The sequence below is a fragment of the Dendrobates tinctorius genome, unplaced genomic scaffold (genome assembly GCF_039654945.1).
Source record: "Dendrobates tinctorius isolate UK_male_01 unplaced genomic scaffold, ASM3965494v1 ptg000090l, whole genome shotgun sequence".
NCBI lineage: Eukaryota > Metazoa > Chordata > Amphibia > Anura > Dendrobatidae > Dendrobates > Dendrobates tinctorius.
The window spans coordinates 162,359-188,808 of NW_027361758.1; the positions used below are offsets into that span (position 1 = coordinate 162,359).

Sequence of the window (26,450 nt, forward strand, 5' to 3'; positions counted from 1 at the left end):
ACAGAACCACAATAATGGAAAGCTGGAAAAATAGGCAGAAAAACACAAGGTTTTGGATGCAAGTCGTTTGAATCCTTCTGTTAGGAAATTGGTTATTCATTTACTTTTGGTTTCTAAAAATGAAATTGCGTTTTATTGGAAAGCCACTCGAGTGCCCTCTTCACTCGATATTATTGCAAAGCTGACTTTACATACGTCATATGAGCAAAAATTGGCGTTGCTGAATGGCTGTCTTCCTTCCTTTATAAAGAAATGGGCTCGCTGGCTGGAAATGTTGCCATGAGTTCTTATTATTTATAGTCTGGTTGTGTTTTTTTATTTTTTCTTTCATGTGTCATGAATGCCTCACGATATTGCATTTATGTATGCTCGGTTATAAAATGTTAATAAAATTGTTTGGAAAAGAAAAACACGAGGGTGCATTTTAGATTGTGATTTTTACAATTTCAGTTTATTATTAAGTACAGCTATGCTAATTTCTACTTAAGAACAGAATGTACAAATGTCTGCATGGGAGGAATGATAACTGGCAGTACGTTAATGACTTCAGCTTGTTATAGCTTTTGCCGTTTTCATGCCAGCCCCATCACAATCCACCAAAGTAGGCAGAGTATGGGTAGATCAGGGCGTGGCAAAGCCTGATCGAGAATTTCTACAAACGCTACGCCACGGTGGAACTTACACCAACAAAGTTACTCCAACCTCTAAATGGAATAACATTTCCTGGGAGGTCTGATCTCATTTCTTATACACCACAATCATTTCTTCTCAACAATTTGTCCATTATTTGTTTTTACATGAATAGTTCCCCCTTTCCTTCGTCTGCCCAAGTGGCTCCTCCGTTAAATGTTCCCTTTCTGGCTTCTATTCGTTGGTCCAGCCAGCATTCCTGCATTCCAATCATTTGTCCTCAGCACTTGATGATAAAATAAAGAACTTATTTTCCTTTTTTTTTTTTACCTATAACTCATCATTTTGAATTGCCAGTTGAACCCCCCCATTGGTTTAAGTGTTCCTGTGGGTTCTCCATCTGTAACTGGCTTCCATTTTGGGCCTTTAAAAACCATCTTAGGTTGATGAAGCAACAGAGTATACAGCAAGGGATAGCAAACCGTTTGAAAACAGGAGGGGAAGTATTTTATCTCACAAAAAGATTCAGCTGCGATCCTCCACTGTCCCGTCTGTAGACTTTTTTTGTTGCCAGTCTTAAGGCATCGAACCGTATATGCTAAGATTAACCCCTTCACCCCCAAGGGTGGTTTGCACGTTCATGACCGGGCCAATTTTTACAATTCTGACCACTGTACCTTTATGAGGTCATAACTCTGGAACGCTTCTATGGATCCCGGTGATTCTGACATTGTTTTCTCGTGACATATTGTACTTCATGTTAGTGGTAAAATTTCATTCAAATAACTTGCGTTTATTTGTGAAAAAAACGGAAATTTGGCAAAAATTTTGAAAATTTCGCAATTTTACAACTTTGAATTTTTATGCCCTTAAATCACAGAGATACGGCACACAAAAAACTTGATAACTAACATTTCCCACATGTTTACTTTACATCAGCACAATTTTGGAACCAAAATTTTTTTTTGTTAGGAAGTTATAAGGGTTAAAAGTTGACCAGCGATTTCTCATTTTTACAACACCATTTTATTTTTAGGACCACATCACATTTGAAGCCACTTTGAGGGGTCTATATGATAGAAAATACCCAAAAGTGACACCATTCTAAAAACTGCACCCCTTAAGGTGCTCAAAACCACATTCAAGAAGTTTATTAACCCTTTAGGTGCGTCACAGGAATTTTTTTGAATATTTAAAAAAAAATGAACATCTAACTTTTTTTCACAAAAAAAATACTTCAGGTTCAATTTTTTTTATTTTACCAAGGGTAACAGGAGAAATTGGACTGCAAAAGTTATTGTGCAATTTGTCCTGAGTACGCTGATACCTGATTTGTGGGGGGGAACGACTGTTTCGGCGCATGGAAGAGCTCAGAATGGAAGGAGCGCCGTTTGACTTTTTCAATGCAAAATTGGCTGGAATTCAGATCGGACGCCATGTCACGTTTGGAGAGTCCCTGATGTACCTAAACAGTGGAAACCCCCTACAAGTGACCCCATTTTGGAAACTAGACCCCCCAAGGAACTTATCTAGATATGTGGTGAGAACTTTGAACCCACAAGGGCTTTACAGAAGTTTATAACGTACAGCGGTACAATTAAAAAAATCATATTTTTTCCACAAAAATGATCTTTTCACCCCAATTTTTATTTTCCCAAGGGTAACAGGACCCTAAAAGTTATTGTGCAATTTGTCCTGAGTATGCTGATACCCCACATGTGGGGGTAAACCACTATTTGGGCGTATGGCAGAGCTCGGAAGGGAAGCAGCGCCATTTGACGTTTTTGGCTGGAATTGAAATCGGACATCATGTCGCGATTGGAAAACCCCTGATGTACCAAAACAGTGGAAACCCCCCACAAATGACACCATTTGGAAACTAGACCCCCTAAGGAACTTATCTAGATGTGTGGTGAGAACTTTGAACCCCCAAGGGCTTCACAGAAGTTTATAACATAAAACCGTACAATTAAAAAATCATATTTTTTCCACAAAAATGATCTTTTCACCCTCAATTCTTATTTTTCCAAGGGTAACAGCACCCTAAAAGTTATTGTGCAATTTGTCCTGAGTATGCTGATACCCCACATGTGGGGGTAAACCACTATTTGGGCGCATGGCAGAGCTCGGAAGGGAAGCAGCGCCATTTTACGTTTTTGGCTGGAATTGAGATCGGACACCATGTCGCGATTGGAAAACCCCTGATGTACCTAAACAGTGGAAACCCCCCACAAATGACACCATTTTGGAAACTAGACCCCCCAAGGAACTTATCTAGATGTGTGGTGAGCACTTTGAACCCCCCAGTGCTTCACAGAAGTTTATAACGCCCGGGCGTGAAAATAAAAAATTCTTATTTTTTCCACAAACGATCTTTTAGTCACCATTTTTTTTATTTTCCCAAGGGTAACAGGAGAAATTGAACCCCAAAAGTTGTTGTCCAATTTGTTCTGAGTACGCTGACACCCCATATGTGGGAGAAAACTACTGTATGGACACACGTCAGGGCTCGGAAGGGAAGTAGTGACGTTTTGGAATGCAGACTTTGATGGAATAGTCTGCGGGTGTCATGTTGCCTTTGGAGAGCCCCTAATGTACCTAAACAGTGGAAACACCCACAAATGACCCCATTTTGGAAACGAGAACCCCTAATGAACTTATCTAGATGTGTGGTGAGCACTTTGAACCCCCAAGGGCTTCACAGAAGTTTATAATGCCCGGGCATGAAAATAAAAAAATCGTATTTTTTCCACAAACATGATCAATTAGTCCCCAATTTTTTCATTTTTCCAAGGGTAACAGGAGAAATTGGACCGCAAAAGTTGTTGACCAATTTGTCCTGAGTACGCTGACACCCCATATGTGAGAGAAAACTACTGTATGAACACACGTCGGGGCTCGGAAGGGAAGCAGTGCCATTTTGGAATGCAGACTTTGATGGAATGGTCTGTGGGTGTCATGTGCGTTTGGAGAGCCCCTGATGTACCTAAACTATTGAAACTCCCAACAAGTGACCCCATTTTGGACACTAGACCCCCCCACGGAACTTATCTAGATGTGTGGTGAGCACTTTGAACCCCCAAGTGCTTCACAGAAGTTTATAGCGCTCGGACGTGAAAATAAAAAAATCTTTTTCCACAAAAATGATATTTTTGCCCCCAATTTTTTATTTTCCTAAGGGTAACAGGAGAAGTTGGACCCCAAAAATTGTTTTGCAATTTGTCCTGAGTAGGCTGATACCCTACATGTGGGGGTAAAACACTGTTTGGGCGCATGGCAGAGCTTGGAAGGGAAGGAGCACCATAGGACTTTTTCAACTCAGAATTGGCTGGAATTGAGATCAGACGCAATGTTGCATTTGGAGAGCCCCTGATGTGCCCAAACAGTGGAAACCCCCAATTCTAACTCCAACCCGAACCCCAACACACCCCTAACCCTAATCTCAGCCCTAACCCAAGCCCTAACCCTAGCCCTAACCCTAACGGAAAAATGGAAATAAATACTTTTTTTAATTTTATTATTTTTCCCTAACTAAGGGGGTGATAACGGGGGGTTTGATTTACTATTTATGGCGGTTTTTATTTTTGGCAGCTGTCGCATGCTAAAAGACGCTTTTTATTGTAAAAATAGTTTTTTGCATCACCACATATTGAGAGCTATAATTTTTCCGAATTTTGACCCACCGAGTCATGTGAGGTCTTATTTTTTGCGGGACGAGTTGACGTTTTTATTGGTACCATTTTCGGGCATGTGACATTTTTTGATCGCTTTTTATTCCGATTTTTGGGACGCAGAATGAACAAAAACCAGCGTTTCATGAATTTCTTTTGGGGGAGTGCGTTTACACCGTTCCGCGTGCGGTAAAATTGATAAAGCGGTTTTATTCTTCGGGTCGGTACGGTTACAGCGATACCTCATTTAGGTTTTTTTTATGTTTTGTCGGTTTTATGCAATGAAAACTATTTTATATAAAAAATAATTATTTTTGCATCGCTTTATTCTGCGATCTATAACTTTTTTATTTTTTCGCTGATGATGCTGTGTGGCGGCTCGTTTTTTGCGGGACAAGATGACGTTTTCAGCGGTACTATGGATATTTATATGCGTCTTTTTGATCGCGCGTTATTACACTTTTTGTTTGGCGGTATGATAATAAATCATTATTTTTTGCTTCGATTTTTATTTTTTAAGGGGTTCGATAAAGGGGTTAACTAATGGGACAGTTTTATAGGGCGGGTCGTTACGGACGCGGTGATACGTAATGTGTACTTTTATTGTTTTGTTTTTTTTTTATTTTCAAAAAATGAATTTATTGGGGTATATTTTTTTTTTTTTTTTTTTACTAATTTATTTGGCGATTTTTTTAAAATTATTTTTACACTTTTTTTTTACTTTATTACATAGTCCCAGGTGGGACATCACTGTCCTGTGACAGATCTCTGATCTGTCACATCACAGATCACTGTGACAGATCAGCAATCTGTCACAGGCAGTGCACAAGGCTTCCTCATGCCTGCGCTTTGCAGGCACTGAGGAAGCCAGCTTCCTCCAGGCCCCCGAAGGCCCCCGTCGCCATCTTGGATCCGGGGGCCTGGAGGAAAGGAGTCCCCCGCAGCAGCGCTGCACATTGCGCTGCTGTGGGGGGCTCAGGGAAGCACGGAGGGAGCCCCCTCCCTGCCGATGCTTCCCTTTAACTCCCGGTACACCGCGATCATGTTTGATCGCGGTGTGCAAGGGGTTAACGTGTCGGGGGCGGTCCGTGACTGCCCCTGACACATAGTGCCGGGTGTCAGCTGTGATAATCAGCTGACACCCTGCCGCGATCAGCGGCGCTCACCACGTGGGCGCCGCTGATCGCGCTAGACGTACTATCCCGTCCATGGGCATAGGGGCCCGGGTCCCATGGACGGGATAGTACGTCTGATGTCAGGAAGGGGTTAAACTTTGTGCATCTACAGATGTATCTTTTGAACTTAAGTAGGTAGTGATGAGGCATTAAATAAATACAGAAGATTAAATAAATTCTGTAAAAAGCAAATCAAGACAGCAAAGATTGAGACAGAGAGACTCATTGCCAGAGAAAGTAAAAATAATCCCAAAATATTCTTTAACTACATAAATAGTAAGAAGCTAAAAAATGATAGTGTTGGTCCCCTTAAAAATAGTCTGGGTGAAATGGTGGATGAGGATGAGGAAAAAGCCAATATGCTAAATGACTTTTTTTCAACAGTATTTACACAAGAAAATCCCATGACGGATAACATGATCAGGGATAAAAATTCTCCATTAAATGTCACCTGCTTAACCCAGCAGGAAGTACGGCGGCGTCTACAAATCACTAAAATTGACAAATCCCCAGGCCCGGATGGGATACACCCCCGAGTACTGCAGGAATTAAGCACAGTCATAGATAGACCACTATTTTTAATCTTTAAAGATTCCATAATAACAGGGTCTGTACCACAGGACTGGCGTATAGCAAATGTGGTGCCAATATTCAAAAAGGGGACAAAAACTGAACTTGGAAATTACAGGCCAGTAAGTTTAACCTCAACTGTGGGTAAAATCCTGGAGGGTTTTCTAAGAGATACTATACTGGAGTATCTGGAGAAGAATAACCTTATGACCCAATATCAACATGGGTTTACAAGAGACCGTTCCTGTCAGACTAATCTGATAAGCTTTTATGAAGAGGTAAGTTCCGGACTGGACCAAGGGAATGCAGTGGACGTGGTGTACATGGACTTTTCAAAAGCTTTTGATACGGTGCCACACAAAAGGTTGATACATAAAATGAGAACAATGGGGATAGGGGAAAATATGTGTAGGTGGGTTATGAGCTGGCTCAGGGATAGGAAACAAAGGGTGGTTATTAATGGAGCACACTCGGACTGGGTCACGGTTAGCAGTGGGGTACCACAGGGGTCAGTTTTGGGCCTGCTTCTTTTTAACATTTATTAATGACCTTGTAGGGGGCATAGAGAGTAGAATTTCAATATTTGCAGATGACACTAAACTCTGCAGGGTAATTAATACAGAGGAGGACAATTTTATATTACAGGAGGATTTATGTAGACTAGAAGCTTGGGCTGATAAATGGCAAATGAGCTTTAATTGGGAAAAATGTAAGGTCATGCACTTGGGTAGAACGAACAAGTTGTATAATTATGTGCTTAATTGTAAAACACTGGGCAAAACAGTCACTGAAAAAGACCTGGGTGTATGGGTGGACGACAAACTCACATTTAGTGGCCAGAGTCAAGCAGCTGCTGCAAAGGCAAATAAAATAATGGGATGCATTAAAAGAGGCATAGATGCTCATGAGGAGAACATAATTTTACCTCTATATAAGTCACTATTGCGACCACACTTAGAATACTGTGTACAGTTCTGGTCTCCGGTGTATAAGACAGACATAGCTGAACTGGAGAGGGTGCAGAGAAGAAAGACCAAGGTTATTAGGAAACTAGGGGGTCTGCAATACCAAGACAGGTTATTACACTTGGGGTTATTTAGTTTGGAGAATCGAAGGCTTAGGGGTGATCTTATTACAATGTATAAATATATGTGGGGACAATACAAAGACCTTTCTAATGATCTTTTTACTCTTAGACCTGTGACGGTGACAAAGGGGCATCCTCTACGTCTGGAGGAAAGAAGGTTTAAGCATACTCACAGACGCGGATTCTTTACTGTAAGAGCAGTGAGACTACGGAACTCTCTGCCATATGATGTTGTAATGAGTGATTCACTACTAAAATTTAAGAAGGGACTGGATGCCTTTCTTGAAAAGTATAATATTACAGGGTATATACACTAGTCTCCTTAATATTGCGTTGATCCAGGGAGCTAGTCTGATTGCCGTATGTGGAGTCGGGAAGGAATTTTTTTCCCCAATGTGAAGCTTACTGTTGCCACATGGGTTTTTTTTGCCTTCCTCTGGATCAACATGTTAGGGCAAGTTAGGATAGGATATGGGTTGAACTAGATGGACTTAAAGTCTCCCTTCAACCTTAATAACTATGTTACTATGTAAATGGCACTGCAATGGAGTGTCGGCAAAACAATTGAAAAGATGGCGGTTTGGTGGGGTTTTTTTTTTTTTTTTTTAAAGCATCAAATTTTCATTTTGTGCTTTAATTTTTCCAATGACTTCTTCCAAAACATTTTTTTCTTTCTCTGAGGGTACCGTATGTTATATTAAACACTCCATGTGCAGAGAGTGAAAAAACCAACGATTCCACCATTGTTTTTTTTGTTTTTACTGTGTCCACTTTGCAGTAAACATGATTTTCCAGGTCAGTAAGTTTACCCAAATACCAAAAGGACGTCATCAGGGGGGCAACGCATTCACTCTCCACAGATTCTGGCCTCACTCTCCCCTGGTGACATCTTGGTTCAGTAGACGATTGAGAAGGGACCACAAGCCTCTTTACCTGAAACGAATCATCGGGGGCAGTGACACCAGTGGCCCCCTTGATGACAATTTGAGGGCGATGCTAGAAGCTGTAGAGCGGTGCTGTTGTCATCCACCATGCTTTTATCACCACGTTCAAAAGGTATAGTGATCAGAGGGCAGCGCTGGTGTTCCTCACACTGCTTCCATCACCACCTCCTCATGACAACCCATTTCAGAAAGACACTACAGTGTTAGGTGAGACTAATGGCAGCAACTGAAGAGGTGGTAACGTCTCGATCATCTCTACTGACCCAAGACACCAGCAAGGGATTGTGGGACAAAAGGTGGGGACTGTGACGCTGCCCCTGATCACGTCCAGTTTCAGTAGGCCTGAAACGCTGCAGAGAAGCGAAGTTCCGTTTAAAGGAAGAAAAAAAAAAACCCACATAGGAAAGAGCATAAGGAACTTTATAAAAGGCAATTATAAAGTAGTTAGAGCCTTGGACCACCACATTAAGTATGAAGCAGAAAAAAAAAAAGTGTTGCTATTTTCTGAGAGGTTTTTATTTTTCCATGAGAGTTGGTTGAGGGCTCTCTTTTTTTTTTTTTGAGTGGCAATACCTTTTTTTATATACCTTATGTACATATTTTTTAAGCTTTCTTTTTAACCCCTCAATGACATTGCGATTTAGTTTTTTCCTCCCCTTCTTCCGAGAGTCATAACTTTATTTTTCCATCAATATAGCCATAGGAGGGTTTTTGTTTTTTTTTAAAGGAAAATCTGTACTTTTGAATAACAAAATTCATTTTACCATAGAGTGTACTGTAAAACAGAAAAAATCCAAGTCCATTGAAATCCCCCTCCAAAAAAAAAAAGGTTTTGCTTTTGGTCATTTTCCATGACCGGTAAAGTTTTGAAATTTTCAGGATCATTTGTACCCTGACCCAACATTTTTAGTGATAGCATTTTAGAGTAGATACAATGTTTTGATCGCCTCTCATTAGGACTCAATTTTGGGGGTTTGATTGGTTTTTTTTTTCTTCTTTACTAATTATGCCATTTTCCGATCAATTTCCCAGAAATACCAAATGTGTAATTTTTTTTTTATTTATAATTCGGCAAGAGGGAAATTATTCTTTGAAATCAGCTCATCAATTGCATATGCGGAAAAAAAAAAAAGAAAAAACACAAGTAAGTCACTAAGTCTATAGTAGAACAAACTTTTATTTATCGGAAACCATGTCTGAATGATGCTTGTGTCAGCAACAACTGAATTTATTTACAATCGTCTAGGGGCCAAACATGCGTTTGCAGCAACTGACGTCGTTTTCTGGTAATAGAAGCATCACAGTAAATTGTATTGCACCAAAAGATTATCTGCTTTAGAATTTAATAAGTTACATTATTACAGTGCAAAAGTTACATTTGCACACTTGAAAACGAGATTAAAAAAAAAAAAAATCCTAAAAACGTATGAAATGGTGACCTAGAGATTTACAGCTTCAACATTCAACATCTGTAGGTTCTGAATGAGTTTATAAATAGGACAAGTGCAAATTGTACATAGCGGTTTATAAAGGAAATGATACAGTACAGATATCTGGCTACTTACAACTGAAAGCATGCACTACAATGATATTGTACAGGAATGGATGACATCTTACACGGCGGAACACAGAAACGTGGCTTGGCTGCTTAGGTCATCTTCTCACTCCGTTTGTTGCTAGAGGGCCTCCAACACCGCAATTCCGGGTTTTACCCTCTAGCAGCAAAAGAATCTTTACCGTGCACCGAATAATCAGACGCCTCCATGAAATCTTCCAACACATTTCATTGTGAGGGGGATTTTGGATTTTAGCACTATTTGAAGCACATGCCTTTTCTTGTCTCCATTTACTTTGAAAACTGCCTCTAAACACACACATGCACGCAACAAAGCAACCTTACATCTCTGCACAATTGTTTAAGAGGATTACTCCAGTTGTTCTGAAAAGGAAAGAAGAAATAAGACATCAGTGGTTAAGAAGTCTGCAGGACATCAGCATACATTGCACCTGAATATATATATATATATTTTGAGGAGCCCAAGACTACACCCTAGGAATATAGCATTTCCCGCATGTATAGGATTATACACAAGCTTTACCCCATACGGTCCTTGCTAGGGTTTACCTTCTGCACGTTGAATCCCTACACAGAGAAACAAGTCTACTCTAGGATCTCATGATGCTCGCACTACTTGTTCACATAGTACTTCTACATTTACATGTGCAAAATAAAATTTGAAGTTCAACACGGCCATATTTCCCTTTGTTCATTAAAGGGGTTTTCTGGTCATCACATATTGATGACCCACGCATAGGATAGCTGTTCTGCAGTACTCGGCAGCGGCCATTACACACTGAATGGAGACTGTGCCCTGCAGCACTGCTCAATGTGTTTACAATGGGCTGGTGTCGGGGCGTATAGAAGCTGACCTGTTTTAGAGATGAGTGACAGACTCCCACTGATATGATGACTATACTATAGATAACAGAAATAATGAATGACGGTCATAGGAGCGCAGGAATAAGACCAGGACAAGAAGATTGGTGTTTAACCACAACGCGTTTTAACGGAAGCCCGTCTTCAACTTCCACCTGATGAAGACTGGCTACCGTCGAAACGCGTTGTGGTTAAACACCAATCTTCTTGTCCTGGTCTTATATCTGCGCTTCTATGACCGTCATTATTTCTGTTTCACATTGATCCTCTCTGAAGGCATACGGCTGGAGCCGCGGTGGACCTGAATTTATATTCCATTTCCCTGCCGCCTCTACAGCGCTCCTATTTGACTGCTTAATTCCTGGCTCATATATACTATAGATAAATCAATAAGTGGTGACGGGACCACCCTCTTAAAGAGAATGTTTAAAAAATCATGTTATGTAATGTAAAGACATGGCTGTAGTGGCGCTGTAATACGGATTACATCGATACCTTTGGTAAAGAAATCTGCTTTGTGGTTCTTCTGTAATCGGCATTTGAAGTTTTCTGTCAATTAGATTTCGGTGCATAAGGGTCAGGCTGTATACAGGGTGTTCTCCTCCCTGTCTGTGATTCCCCTGCCTCTCTGCCTGCTTCCGGTCTGTGAATGACAGGTCACTACTGAGATCTCAAACAGGAGGCTTCATTCACAGACCGGAGGAATCAGACAGGGAGGAGAAGACCCCGTATGCAGTCAAGCCCCTGTGCACAAAAATCTAACTGGCAAAACTTCAAATGGCGATTAAAGAACAAAGTATTTCTTTACCAAAAGGTATCAATTTAATCAGCTTTACAGCCATGTCTTTACTTCACAAAACCGTGCCGACAGGTTCGCTTTAAGGGATCTCATTTGTACTTTTGTCTACAATATACAGTCATGTTTAATTTTTCTATATTGCACATAAGGATCAGATCTAAGGAAGTCAATCAGTATCTATATGTATTAATTTTGTAGAGTGACACTATGCAGGCGCAGGAGTTCACGGTCTGACATGTGCGACTCCTCAAAAGGGGTTCTACAGCAGCAGATCTATTGTGGCCCTTTTTGCTATGACAGCCTCCATCACAATTTAGCATTTTCCCAGGACAAGTTACAGCAGGTGTCTATTTCTGGCAAAGTGTTGGACAAAATTGGGGTCGAGCATATAGTAGATTCGTCCTTGCTATGAATGCAGTCTTGTTTCATCATATAAATTAGAATAAGTTGAGATTTATAATTTACAGTAGGAAGTAAATGTATCATGGATCAGTTCTTCCATGAGGGGAGAGAAGCATTATATGCGAGTCCATGGACCATACTGTGCAATGAAGATCTAACATGCATGCACAGCCGGAACCAATATTCTATAGGAACACAACCACATTTTGCACATGTAAATGATGATTGTCTCGTGAAAGCTGTACAATTTAGACCTAAAATAGGAAGCGTTTTTTTTCTATTGCTGTGAACATTTGGTTCACTGGATGCTCCAACAGTGAAAATGAAGATATTTTGCATGTCTCTTATTTTAGAGAGCACATGCAAAATAGGAATCTCTTGAATACTAACCAAAACATATTAAGCATCCAGAAAATCATGGAGAAGTAATGTAATACTAATTTAGCCATCAACATGGTTGAAAATGTCAAAGCTTTACTTGGAGGCCAAGTGTAAATGGCTGAACACTGGCAATGTGCTCAGCTTCATATCGGAAGGCTACATCAGTGTCCGACCCTACGCACAACTGGAGATCACAGTGGTTAACAGCATTCATGTGCACAGTGAATATCAATGGCAAACATGTTCATTAGTGTGTGGATGAAGAAGTGTGTTAATTACCCCCAGGGAAAGTAGTAAAGGTGAAAGGTTAAAAGTAGTGACTTAACACATGAGAATACAACCAGCCGTGTATTTAAGTGACCTGTGTTCTTATACTATCTCGTGCTCAACATGGAGCAAAGAAAAATGGAGACAGATTCCAATCCTTTTATTCTCTGGGACCCAACATCGGTGTATCCAAAGTCACGGCAACTTGTGAGCTCAAGAATCGAAATGGCAATTTGAGGAAAAGACTATGTTAGCAGTAAATGCACCACAAAACATGGAGGACGATGGATTACTGAGAAATATGCATCTACATTGTAGACCAAAAACTATTCGTAATGTATCAATGTAACCGATCTTCATGGAATCTTTCAGAATCAGATATTACTTCTAAGATGGTAGGAAGGGTAAGAATGGTATCTTTTTTTAACTATGAAGTGGCAAACCAAGCATAAAAATCTATTCTTCTCTCACCTTTGTGTTTGGATCCCCTATATTAACCCCTTAACGACCAGAGCTATTTTTGGTTTTGGGTTTTAATTCTTTGCTTTCATTCTTCCCAGAGCCATAACGTTTAAATTTTTTGGTCAAAATGGCCATGTGAGGGCTTGTTTTTTTACGGGACGAGTTGTACTTTTGAACGACACCATTGGTTTTACCATGCCGTGTGCTAGAAAACGGGGGAAAAAAAAAAAAAAAAAAAATTCCAAGTGCGATGAAATTGCAAATTTGAAAAAAAAAAAAAAAAAAAAAAAAAAGTGCAATCCCACAGTTGTTTTTGGGGGTTTTGTTTTTACCATGTTCACTAAATGCTAAAACACAGACCTGCAATTATAGTTTTCCAGGTCATTACGAGTTCATAGACACCAAACATGTCTAGGTTCTTTTTTATTTAAGTGGTGAAAGAAAAAATCCAAAGTTTGTTAAAAAAAAAAAAAAAAAAAAAAAATTGCGCCATTTTCCGAGACCTGTAGCATCTCCATTTTTCGTGATCTCGGGTTGGGTGAGAGCTGATGTTTTTAATGATACCATTTTGGTGCAGATACGATCTTTTGATCGCCCGTTATTACATTTTAATGCAATGTTGCGGCAACAAAAAAACAAAACAAAACGAGGTTCTGGCGTTTTTACTTTTCTCGTTACACGATAAGGTTAATTTTTTTTTTATATTCATCGAGCGATTCTGAATGCGGCGATAAATATGTGCACGCTTGTTTTTTATTGTTTAATTTTGAATGGGGTGAAAGGGGAGCGATTTGAACTTTTTTTTATTTTTAAAAACATTTTCTTTTTACTTTTGGCATGCTTCAATAGTCTTCATGGGAGACTAGAAGCTGCCATAACCCAATCGGCTCTGCTACATACAGGCTATGATCAGTTCGCCTGTATGTAGAATTGCTGACTTGATATGAGCACCGACCACCAGGCGGCGCTTATAGCAATCCAGAAGTGACAACCATAGAGGTCTGCTGGAGACCTCTGTCATGTCAACCCATCGCTGACCCGCGATCATGTGACAGGGTCAACGATGGGCGGTGTTTCCAGCCTGAAGCACGAGTTAAATGCCACTAAGAGTTTGACAGCGGACTTTAATGGGTTAACAGGGAAAAGATGTGGGCTCGCCACCGGAGCCCACATCAAAGGCAGGGAGTCCGACATTGGCGTGCATTTACGCCTTATGCCGAAAAGGGGTTAAATGCCATAACACTAACTTTTCTGTGGTCATAGTTGAGGGCTTTATTTTTCCACTACACAAGAGGTGAGTGATTCAATAGACAACCACATCATGAATGAAGAAAAAAAAAAAAAAATAACCTGGCAGGGGGACAAAACAGAATTCATCTTTCCCATCTCACGCGACACCCCCCAATGGACCTATCCATTAAAGTAATTGGTTGCTCACTCTCCCCAGTCCCACAAGCTCGCTGCCTCAGGGTAATCTGAGTCTGATCTCCCCTTCAAACCACATATCCAAGCCCTTTCCACTTCCTGCTGACTTCAACTCAAAAAATTTTCGGGAGATGCGTACATTCCTCAACCAAGAATCTGCAAAAAAAAAAAAAAAAAAAAAAAAAAAAAGAATACACTCATCTCCCACCTTGACTACTGCAACCTCCTGTTTTGTGGCTTCCTTTAACACTCTTGCACCCCTCCGATCTATTCTAAACTCTGCTGCCCGACTAATCCACTTATCTCCCCGCTATTCCCCGGCCTCTCCCCTCTGGGTAATGGGGAGCCAGTGAAGGGATTGACAGAGACTGTAGTTCAAAACCCTAACCATGGCATAACAAAGCCATCCACAACCTGTCTCCATACATCTGTGACCTCGTCTCCCAGTACTTACCAGCACGCAACCTCCGATCCTCACAAGATCTCGTTCTCTACTCCCCTCATCCCACAGTCGCATACATGATTTCTCCTGGGCATCCCCCCTGCTCTAGAACACTACCACAACATATCAGACCCTCGCCTACCGTGGAAACCTTCAAAAAGGAACCTGAAGACCCACCTCTTCCGACAAGCCTACAACCTGCAGTAACCCCCGATTCACCAAACCGCTGCACCACTAGTTCTACCCTCAACCATCCCTTGCACACTAAGGAGCATTTTTCTGAAACGTGCGTAGGGGTGGGGGGGCTGACCACCAGAGACTCCATTGCTGCACTTTGCCAGGAAATTAGCAAGATTCATACGCTATACACTGGAAACTTTAGCACTTAAAAAGGTATAGTATACTAATATTAGGTTCTCTTTAGGAGCATATGTTATACCACTATTTTGCCATATCTATGTGCAGCGCATCTATCTTGTTGTATTCTTAATAATGGATCTCTGTTATAATGGATAATGTAACCATATATTTTGAGTGTTCAACTACAGTATATATGTGGTCTTACCTGTCCTCTGCACTGCATGGCTGTTTGTTTGCCCAGCTGTTTTAATCTTGTCTACCTCTACTTGTTCATATGACCAATAAAGATATTGTAATTTGTACTTATGGACCATATGATTGTATATTTTTTTGTCTCGCCCCCTTCTCAACCATTCCTTGTAGATTGTGAGTCCTTGTGGGCAGGGTTCTCTCCCGTACCAGTCGTGACGTTTAAGATTACTATACTCTATTATGCTTACCCCATTTCACATGTAAAGCGCCATGAAATAAATGACGCTATAATAGGAAAAGGGGGGGGGGGGGGGGGGAGAGACGGCAAAAAAGGAAACAAGTTTTTTTTATGGTAGATCATTAATATGATAAAGTCACATACTGTTTTATTCATAAACTTCTTTTTTTCAAAGAAAAATATTCTCAAGTTCAAGTTTGTTCTGTGCTCCCATTTTCTGACACTCATAACTATCTACCCTTTGAAGTTATGCAATGCTTGTTATTTCAGGGGCACGTTGAGATTTCTATTGCTGCAAATATGCAGTTTATACAAGTGACTGCTTTTGGTTTAATTCTTGGGGAGACGCGGTGGCAGACAAATAGCAATGCTTTTTTTTTTTTTTACATACCGTAGTTTACAGTACAGGTTAAATTTTATTTTGAAAGCATGGATTGGGAAAAATTGAGTACGGTAGTTTCAAATTGGATCAATTCCCCCCCTCCCCCTTTGATATGCTGAAAACCTATGAAGACATCTACAGTATAGTGCAATACGTCACCTTTACAGTATATTATCAAATTAATCTCTTCTGAAGCCACTGGCAGGACTTCATAGGCGTTCCACCATGACGGCGACAGGAGCCATGACTAGTAAAATCTGGAGTGTATTAGCCTCTTCCTAAAGCCACACCAGACCTGTGCCATACATTTACATCACATATTGGGAAGGGGGTCAAGTCTAATTATTTTAGCATTCACTAAATGTGAATGAGGTCTAAGAGTATTTGCATATGCTGCGCTTGATGTGGCAAAATTTAAAATGGGTTCTTCCTGAGGACAGGTGATCAATATCTTCTTACTGAACAAGCCCTTTGTGATAGGACCAGATAATCTTTAAAACATGAAGCATGGACATCGTTACAAACAGAGCATTTAAGATTAAATAGGGATTTTATTAAACTATGCCCGATAACAGTATAGCTGGCCAGTAAGTGTGGCCAAATTCACCTATAAATGAAGGCAGCTTCAGAAACAATGTGAAAGCCCAGTGACAGTAATAGAGTATAAAACTATCAATTCAAATTAAAAAACAGCTAGGGAAAAGGACCAAAGAATTCTTAAACTTCAAAATTTATAATGAACACAAGTTCAGAAAACAGTATATGAAATAATTAGCAATTCCTAGCCCATAAAGTACATTAAAAGGTCAAGTCCAAGTAGAAGGAAAAAAGGAGAGAAAAAAAAAAAAAAAAAAGGAACCCAACCACCTGACTAAAGGGAACCTGTCACCAGGTATTCTATAATGCGGTAGATAAGGCCCGGAGCCAAAAGAAGACAAAAAAAACAAAAAAAAACAAAACAACTTACCTACGGGGCGGTCCGGCCGAAGGGTGTCACAGTTCTTGGTCCGGCGCCTCCCATCCTCTTATGATATCCGCCCTCCTGCTTGCTTCATGTGGATGACACATCCCTGAATCATCCACACAGGCTCGCCGGCATTGTGCTTCTGCACCGGCATACTTATCTGCCTTGTTGAGTGCGTAGGCGCTGGTAAAGGTCAGAGAACCAGCACCTGTGCACTGCAGGAATTCTCTAAAACATGAAAATACAAAACCCGACTGAGTCTAAGAACACTGTTTGAAACGCGTCCATCTCCTTACCGCAACCTTCCCCGGTTGGGTTTTGTATTTTGTACACTGCTTTTTCATGTTTTATGGAAACTTAAATAAACGTCTTGGATTTTTATTTTCCTGAGCTGGACTTTGTTCCTTTTGAATCTTTCACTTGCCGTCTTGACATAAACGTGGTCCGTGCTGGAAAGTTTTCTTGGAATACAAAAAGGGTGAGCTGAACATTTTTTTCTCTTTGCACAGGAATTTTCTCTGCCCTCAGAGCAGATAAGTATGCCTGTACAGGAGCGCAATGCCAGGGAGCCATGAAGCAAGCAGGAGGGCGGCATCGCAAGAAGCTGGGAAACACCGGACACGGACCAGCAACACATCGGACTGGACCGCCCGGCAGGTCAGTATAGCAAGTTATTTTTCTTCTCTTAAGATCGGATCGGGGGGCATATCTACAGCATTTGCTTTAAGCAGTTTGTCAAATCCTGTTTAGTTGTGTTCTGTAATCTTTGTTGGACAACAAGTGGCATATTTCTTTTGTGCCTACATGCATATTCCTTTTCTGAGATCATTTATTGTTCTCGTGAGGGTGATACTTTCACCTATGTTTTTAGGTTAGCAACAGAATTTTTCATTGCCGATTTTGTATAAGGTTTTCTAATCATGGGGGGGGGGGGGTTCATGTTCAATATGAATTTAGAAATTTGATTTTTGGGGCCTTTAGCTTTTAACCATCTTTTATTGCAAAAGTTTCTTAGCTACAAAAATGCTCCTCTGACATGATCTAACATTCATGTACATTTTTTCAAATTAGATGCCAAGTTAAATTGTTTACAATGATTTAAAAAAGTGTGGCAAGAAAGTTCTTAAAAAAACAGAACAACATTCTCCAACATTGGTGCCCAACATTTTCTGGTCCAATGGTCAAAGTGCTATACTGAATCACTCCCAAGCGATAAGTTCAAAATGTAAAAGGAGTATTTCTATTGGTGACATTTTCACAGATTATAAGTGTATGCCATTAATTGTCTGAGTTCCAAGCCTGACTACCAGGACCCTGGACACAGACTGATGCAGCCTGTATAACGCTCTATGGAGCGCACTCAAGCGGCAGAAAGCTCAGGCCTCCAACATCCTGAGCAGCACATTGCAGGAAAAACGTTAAATTATCGATTGGGATTTCAGATCATATGCCAGCTGATCTGCTGCACATGCAAGGCATTACCTATTGAGTAAAAAGGTTTTAAAATGACACTTTAGCAGAATAGGAGCAGATCTGCAGTTCATGGCAGCAACTGGAACACACAGGACAGAGCAGATATTGAGGACCTAAAGACAGATCTCATTATATTATACCTGGAAAACCCCAAGTTTTGGGTATTCTAGTAAAAATTGTTGCAAGATTGTCCATAAACTTGTTTTCCATTAGCGAAACACTAACACTGCACATTGTGCTCAGTAAAATTCCAGTGTTACGAGTAATCTTTCCCTTTAAAGGGAGTGTCACCCTTTTTTGACTATGAGCTGCTGGCACCTCCATCAGGGGCTTATCTACAGCATTCTGTAATGCTGTAGATCAGCCCCCCCCGATGTAACCTGAAAGAGAAGAAAAAGGAATTAGATTATATTCACCGGGGGCGGTCTGGTCTTGGTCCAATGGGTGTTGCGGTCCGGCGCCTCCTATCTTCTAACGATGACATCCTCTTTGCTGCCTGTAGTGGCTCCGGCGCACTGCTCTGCCCTGTTGAGGGCACAGCAGAATACTGCAGTGCGCAGGCGCCGGACCTCCCCCGATGCCTGCGCACTGCAGGACTCTGCTCTGCCCTCAATAGGGCAGAGCAGTGCGCCTGCGCCACAACAGGCAGCAAAGAGGACATCACAGTTAGAAGATGGGAGGCACCGGACCGGAAGGCGACACCAATCGGACCGGATCCCTGGGTGAGTATAATCCAACTCTTTTCTTCTTTCAGGCTACATCAGGGGCTTATCTACAGCATTACGGAATGCTGCAGATAAACCCCTAATGGCGGTTGCTGCAGCTTATAGTCAAAAAAAGGGGTGACAGATTCCCTTTAAAAATCTCTCATACTAATATAACAAACCAATAGCCTGTCACTACATAAAGTCATAGTGTGCCAACTGTAAGATTTACTGTTTTAGGAAGTAAAATTTAAGTTTAAAACAAAACATGAAAACTTTAATAACCTAAAATCCCCTAAATTAGTCAAGGTACCGAGAACTGGAATTCTCATGCTTAAATTGGAGAATAATTAAGTAATATACTGTGAAAGATTGATGAGATGCAATGGAAAAAGTAGTAATACAAGCCTTTCTGGCAGCTTTGATGTTTCAGACTGTAGTTAAACACAGCTTGGTCACTAGGAATGCTCGCTATAACGCAGCCATTTATGGACATAGGAGGCTTGAACCTCTTTCTAGCAAAAATGCTTAAGAGTCAAACTGCTAAAGATGGTAGCTGTATCTTCAGCCAAGTCTAACCAGATAATTTAAAAAAAAAAAAAAAAAGCAATAATGCTTCAGCTAAAAATAATGCCACTCTAATGAAATAAAACAGCAGCTTCTCTGCATAGACGAGTCAGGCCTATTGTACCCAATCTATACATTTTCAGCAGCTGAACACAATTTAGCCCCAATTCATTCTTTTTTGTTAATTTAAATGAACAGAATTAGAACAGTAAGTTTTAGCTGCTTAAATTGAATACGACAAGCATGAGAGTAGTTGAATTCTCTTTTTCCTCTAATCTCATTACACGAGCACCCACAATACTCTGATAACACCTCAGCATGCTCGAATAAGGCTATATCCAAGAGGGCTCGCTCATCACTAGGGAAGGCGGTGACAGGAGCATACTGGACATACAGACTTCATATCCAGCAGGTATTACTGGGTCAGACATGTCCACCTGAGAAAACGCTAACCCAAGACAAGGTTCCAAACTGCTTATCAGGAGACATTGGCATCTAAACATTATAAAGGTCCCTAAAGGTAATCAACCAGCAGACTCAGAGGTGCTTCTGTCAGCAAGTCTTAAATCAGGGAAGCCAAACAGTCACTAGATAGAAAGCACTGAAGCGCCTACCGGAAGCACCATACAGAGTACCAAACACGAAGCTTAAACAAAAACCAAGATCTAATTCAGGACACTACACACCATCACACCCCTCAGAAGCTTTCCCTTTTTATTATCTGCCACGAGAGGTGGTGAGTTCTCCTTCAACAGAAGTCTTCAAACAGAGGCTGGACAGATATGTCTGGCATGATTTAGCAAATCCTGCTTTGAGCAGGGGGTTGGACAAGATGGCCCAGGAGGTCCCTTCTGACTCTACGATTGTACAAAAGTAGTGTTATAATCAACCAAAACTGCCCTGTTTGCACCAATGCATCATACAGTGGGTATGGAAAGTATTCAAACTCCTTTAAATTTTTAATTCTGTTTCATTTGCATCCATTTGTTAAATTCAAAAAAAGTTCTCATTAATGTACACTCTGCACCCCCATCTTGATGGAAAAAAAACCCAGAAATGCCACAAGTTTTTCACACCTGGATTTCAGGATCCTCTGCCATTCTTCCTTGCAGATCCTCTCCAGTTCCGTCAGGTTGGATGGTGAACGTTGGTGGACATCCATTTTCAGGTCTCTCCAGAGATGCTCAGTTGGGTTTTGGTCAGGGCTCTGGCTGGGCCAATCAAGAATGGTCACAGTTGTTCTGAAGCCACTCCTTTGTTATTTTAGCTATGTGCTTAGGGTCATTGTCTTGTTGGAAGGTGAATCTTCGGTCAAGTCTGAGGTCCAGAGCACTCTGGAAGAGGATTTCCTCCAGGATCTCTCTGTACTTGGCCACATTCAGGTTTCCTTCAATTGCAACCAGTCGGCCTGTCCCTGCAGCTGAACACCCCCCCATAGCATGATGCTGTCACCACCATGTTTCACTGTTGGGATTGTATTGGGCAGGTGATTAGCAGTGCCTGGTTTTCTCCACACATACCGCTTAGAACTTTTTGGTGATAATTCTATCTTCGTCTCATCAGACCAGAGAATCTTGTCTCATAGCCTGGTAGTCCGTCAAGTGTTTAAGCAAACTATGTGGGCTTTCATTTTTCATGCACTGAGGAGAGGCTTCCGTAGGGCCATTGCTATAAAGGCCCGACTGGTGGTGAGCTGCAGTGATAGTTGACTTTGTGGAACTTTCTCACATCTTCCTACTGCATTTGTGGAGCTCAGCCACGGTTATCTTGGGGTTCTTCTTTACCTCACCAAGGCTCTTCTCTCACGATTGCTCAGTTTGGCTGGACGGCCAGGTCTAGGAAGACTTCTGGTGGTCCCAAACTTCTTCCATTTAAGGATTATGGAGGCCACAGTGCTCTTAGGAACCTTGAGTACTGCAGAAATTCTTTTGTAACCTTGGCCAGATCTGTGCCTTGCCACAATTCTGTCTCTGAGCTCCTTGTCCAGTTCCTTTGACCTCACGATTCTCATTTGGTCTGACATGCACTGTGAGCTGTGAGGTCTTCTACAGACAGGTGTGTGCCTTTACAAATCAAGTCCTATCAGTTTAATTAAACTCAGCTGGACTCCAAGGAGTAGAACCATCGCAAGGAGGATCACAAGGAAATGGACAGCATGTGACTTAAATATGAGTGTCTGAACAAAGGGTCTGAATATTTATGACCATGTGATAGTTCAGTTTTTCTTTAATAAATTTGCAAAAACTTCTACATTTGTATTTTTCAGTCAAGATGGGGTGCAGAGTGTACATTAATGAGAAAAATGAACTTTTTTGAATTTACCAAATGGCTGCAATGAAACAGTGACAATTTTTAAAGGGGTCTGAATATTTTCTGTACCCATTGTATATATTCCATGCTGATGTGCAAATCACTTTGAAAAGGACCCAACTTTTATCTCTGGTGTAGTAAGGACAGATCTCAAAGATTATACATTTTAAATGTCATTGGCTTGATGCAATTAAAAAGGTGATGGAAAGCACAGCGGATCATTGTTTTTAATTCCAGCAAGCTTAGTAAAAAAAAACAAACAAAAAAAAAAAACCTTAGCGTTAAAGTAAAAGGTGTGGTAAATACTGAACAGCCCATTGCAAATGAACCAATTGCCTTAGTCTCCATTCATATGGTTTTAACATGGAACATAGTCCATGCAAAAGCTGAGTCAACAAAAGAAATGAAAGGCCCCGATTCAAGACAGGTGTGAACATCCAACCTTGTTGCAGTCAGACTCTCTTAATCCACCTAGAGGGGGTGCACAGTGCCATAGATTTTATTCCAGTCAATGACTGGAGTAAGATTTCTGGCATAAGCTACACCATATCACTTCATTTCTTAGACGAGATGTGGTGTCATGGCTCTTTTCTGCCCATTTTGACAGAGCATGGCAAGACAGGCATGAAAACTACAGATACTGAACAATTTTGGCGCAACCTCAAGTTATGCAAAAAAAAAAAAGTTGTGTGACCCATCAGTGTTTTGTGTCATATTTCTGATGACTGTTCTGATGAACATCTAAGCAAAAAGGACCACTACTCAAACTCATCCCTCATGCTGGCATTTTCTTACAGTATTTCACTACTTATACTCCAAGTTCCACTTACCTGATCAGTACCTGTCCAGAGATCCACTGCGGTCCTTTACTGTGCTGCAGCCACTAGGGTTTCAGGTAAGTGAAACTTTTGGCAAATAGACCTAGAACTCTGGCACCTAAAGCAGCCTCTTCAGTCTATACACTTCGAATACTACTGTATTTTCCGGCGTATGAGATGACTTTTTAACCCCTGAAAATCTTCTTAAAAGTCGGGGGTCGTCTTATACGTCAAGTACATATGGTGGGGGAGTAGTCCCGATGAAGAAGGGAGGGTGTAAGTGGTGTTTATCATCCTTTTACCTCATTGGTGGCAGCGGCTCCTCCTTCAGCAGTGTGGCGGCTCTGCTGGGGATCGGCGGCTCCTTTGTTCAGCGTGGGGGCGCTGTGCTGGGGGGAGGCTGTGGCGGCTCTTTGTTCAATGTCAGGGCTCCTCCGGCATTTCTCCACAGCCCGGAGGCCCAGGCAGCTCCATTGCTGCGATGCGGTGGCCTCCGGGAAAATGGCCGCCGGAGCCCACGCATGCTCCGATTCAGATCTCGTCCCGAGATCTCGGGAGACGAGATCTGAATCTGAGCATGCCCGGCTCCTGCGGCCATTTTCAGGGAGGCCACCGCATAGCAGCAATGGAGCTGCCTGGGCCTCCGGGCTTTGGGGAAATGCTGGAGGAGCCCCAAAGCTGGACATAGCCGACGCAGCCGCCCCTCAGCACAGAGCCCCCACGCTGGACAAAGAGGAGCCACCGCCGTCCCCCACCAGCACAGAGCCGCCACAGTGCAGATGGAGTAGCCGCCGATCCCCAGCACAGAGACCCGCAGACAGCACCGCTGCCACCAATGAGGTAAAAGGGGGATAACTCCACATACACCCTCCCTTTGTCATCGGGACCACTCCCCCCCGCACCCGGCATATAAGATGACACACGGCATAAGAAGACCCCCGACTTTTAAGAAAGTTTTCTATTTTAACTGGAAAAGTTGGGGGTCGTCTTATACGCCGGAAAATGCAGTAAATTTTTTTTTTAAATATCCACCCTTACTTACCGTAACTGCTTTGAACAAAACTAATTATCCAACCTTTCTACAGATGCTGGTCTGGATGAAACCTTTCTACAGATGCTGGTCTGGATGAAACCTTTCTACAGATGCTGGTCTGGATGAAACCTTTCTACAGATGCTGGTCTGGATGAAACCTTTCTACAGATGCTGGTCTGGATGAAACCTTTCTACAGATGCTGGTCTGGATGAAACCTTTCTACAGATGCTGGTCTGGATGAAACCTTTCTACAGATGCTGGTCTGGATGAAACCTTTCTACAGATGCTGGTCTGGATGAAACCTTTCTACAGATGCTGGTCTGGATGAAACCTTTCTACAGATGCTGGTCTGGATGAAACCTTTCTACAGATGCTGGTCTGGAAAATCCTACTACGTTTGAAAGAAGTCAAAGCAAGAATGAGACCACTGACTGGGCTTTACATGTCTTAGTGACCAATCTTGGAGGTGTATAATAATTGCAGGTTAGAACCCATAAATATGGTTCCATGATCTGAAAGTCAAGCTAAACCCTAATGGTGGCCTCTATCCCACATGTGAAATGTAAGTGTAGGACAGGGACAAACTCATTGCAAAGTATTGGGAAACTTAACCACTTTTATTCTTTAGCAACAATACAGACTGGCATTTCTTGCATCGTTACATGAACCGGCTACGATGGAGTGTTTCAAAAGGCAATGAATACTCACTTTAGTTGAGTGTTGGAAGGCATTTGGAGAAAAACACCACAATTAGGACGGTTAAATGACCTAAAAACTTTGGTGGCTGAGGGAGGTCAACCTGAAAACATGCTCTAACAGTTAAATGATGGTCATTAGTGTCACTTTAAAATAAAAATAGATCTATACAATATGTTCATTTGGTCATGTGCTATTTACAGGTTTTACAAAATAAAACAAAAAGTTAAATACAAGGTTATTTCCCCAACGCTGGTTAATGCAGGTTAGAAGAATAACTTGCAATGATAACAGATGGATGGTTGCTTGCCAACAACTGTGAAATATAATCCAGCTTTATCTTTGCAGTGCAATTTTTTGATCTCACGCGTACATAATGTTCTATGTAGAAAAAGAAAAATAAGGAACTTATGGTGATAAAGCATTTGTAAGACAAGACATGTTTCTCTGTCCATTAAAAGGTTTTATTTTTTATTCTCTTTTTTTTTTTTTACTAGGCTGTGAAGCATAGCCCACAGAATGGGCAACAATGGGGGGAAAAAAATAGGTCGGCTACAATAAAAATACATTAGACATTTAAATAAATAACCTTAAAAATATATGGAAGGAAAAACATGATTGGAACTTAAATCGGGGAAATCTGCACAAGCAAGAATAGGCATACCTCTTACAGAGAATCAGACGGGTGTAAACAAGAAAAAAAAAATGAAACGACAGACGAGAAAACAAAATACTGACTGAGGTAGCAATTATCTGCTTAGTGCAGAAGAAAAACTGGCTTATGGCTAAATAAAAAAAAGCCCATTAGACAGACAGTATAATGATCTCAAACCAAATCCAAATGACCATGCAGAAACAGATCATGCTCCGTAATTTCAGTCACTTAATTGTATACGTTCCCTAAATCTGCTAACATATTTCTGCAGATAACATCCATTGGATCAAATCAAATTTTTTTCGCTTCCCTTTTTTTGTGTTTTTTTTTTTTTTTTTTAATTTTAATGAGAATGGAGATGATACCGAACACTGTACATGCTTTTTCCATCTACAAAAAATATTTGCATAAAATAGTGTTAGTCCTCTGTACATATCAATGAACACTAAGTGGAGGGGGAGAAAAAAAAGCCTCTTGTCCGCACTGCTGTCAAGAGGATTGGGTGGGTCAAACGGGAGCCAAATGAGAAAATAAGACCTAGTAGGAGAAACAAACTTGCCTTCACCAGCACTATGTGAAATTTCAGCAGAAATAGACAGTTGCTTTAAACAATAAAAATAAAATAAAAATGAAAAAAATAATGGGTTAAGTTAAACATTTCCATTCTGTAAAAATGTCAGTCAAGACCAAAACATCTCAGTAATGTTAGTGTCGGTGCTGTAAAGCCAGATAACCAAAGGTAAGGCAATGAACACAAACGGCCAAGAAATCCCCTCAGTGCATGCGGAAAAAGTGCACGGTTTGGCTGCAGGCTTTTCACACTCTTTACCAGGTTCCAAGTAGTTACGGGCAAAATATTTAAGCGTCTCATCCAGAAGTATAACAGGTAATGAGATTTTCAGCACCATCAACCACTGAATCAAGTTCAACGGAGTAATCTGGAAAATAAGCTATAAAGAAGGAGGGGAAAAAAAAAAAAAAAAAAGTATTAAACAATGAGTCCGCTCAAATGACCTAATTTACAGTGGGTACGGAACGTATTCAGACCCTTTAAATTTTTCAGTCTGTTTCATTGCAGCAATTTGGTAAATTCAAAAAAGTTCCTATTTTTCCTCATTAATGTACACTCTGCACCCCATCTTGACTGAAAAAAAACAAATGTAGAAGTTATTGCAAACTTATTAAAAAAGAAAAAAACAGGATTTTTGGGTTGCTTACCGTAAAATCTGTTTCTCGGAGCCTTCATTGGGGGACACAGAGACCATGGGTGTATGCTGCTGCCACTAGGAGGCTGACACTATGCACAAAAAAAGTTAGCTTCTCCTCCGCAGTGTACACCCCACCGACCGGCAGGGAATTCCTCAG

At 41.1% G+C, this 26,450-nt stretch overlaps 1 protein-coding gene across 2 annotated transcripts in view; it reads right to left on the reverse strand.

Annotated features, from left to right (window-relative positions):
• Positions 1-9,236: 9,236 nt before the first annotated feature.
• ATP2A2 (ATPase sarcoplasmic/endoplasmic reticulum Ca2+ transporting 2) overlaps positions 9,237-26,450 on the reverse strand; it is a 60,956-nt gene continuing 43,742 nt past the window's right edge. Inside the window, exons 20-21 of one of the 2 annotated variants that reach the window (XR_012234207.1) lie at positions 24,443-26,035; positions 9,237-10,016 (exon numbers count right to left, since the gene is read on the reverse strand). Coding sequence is in view for 1 of the 2 variants with exons in the window: in XM_073585957.1 (XP_073442058.1) it covers positions 25,766-26,035 (270 nt within the window). In the remaining variant the exon portion in view is untranslated. Of the gene's footprint in view, positions 10,017-24,330; positions 26,036-26,450 lie in introns of those variants that run through there. The other variant, XM_073585957.1, reaches the window with a different exon arrangement.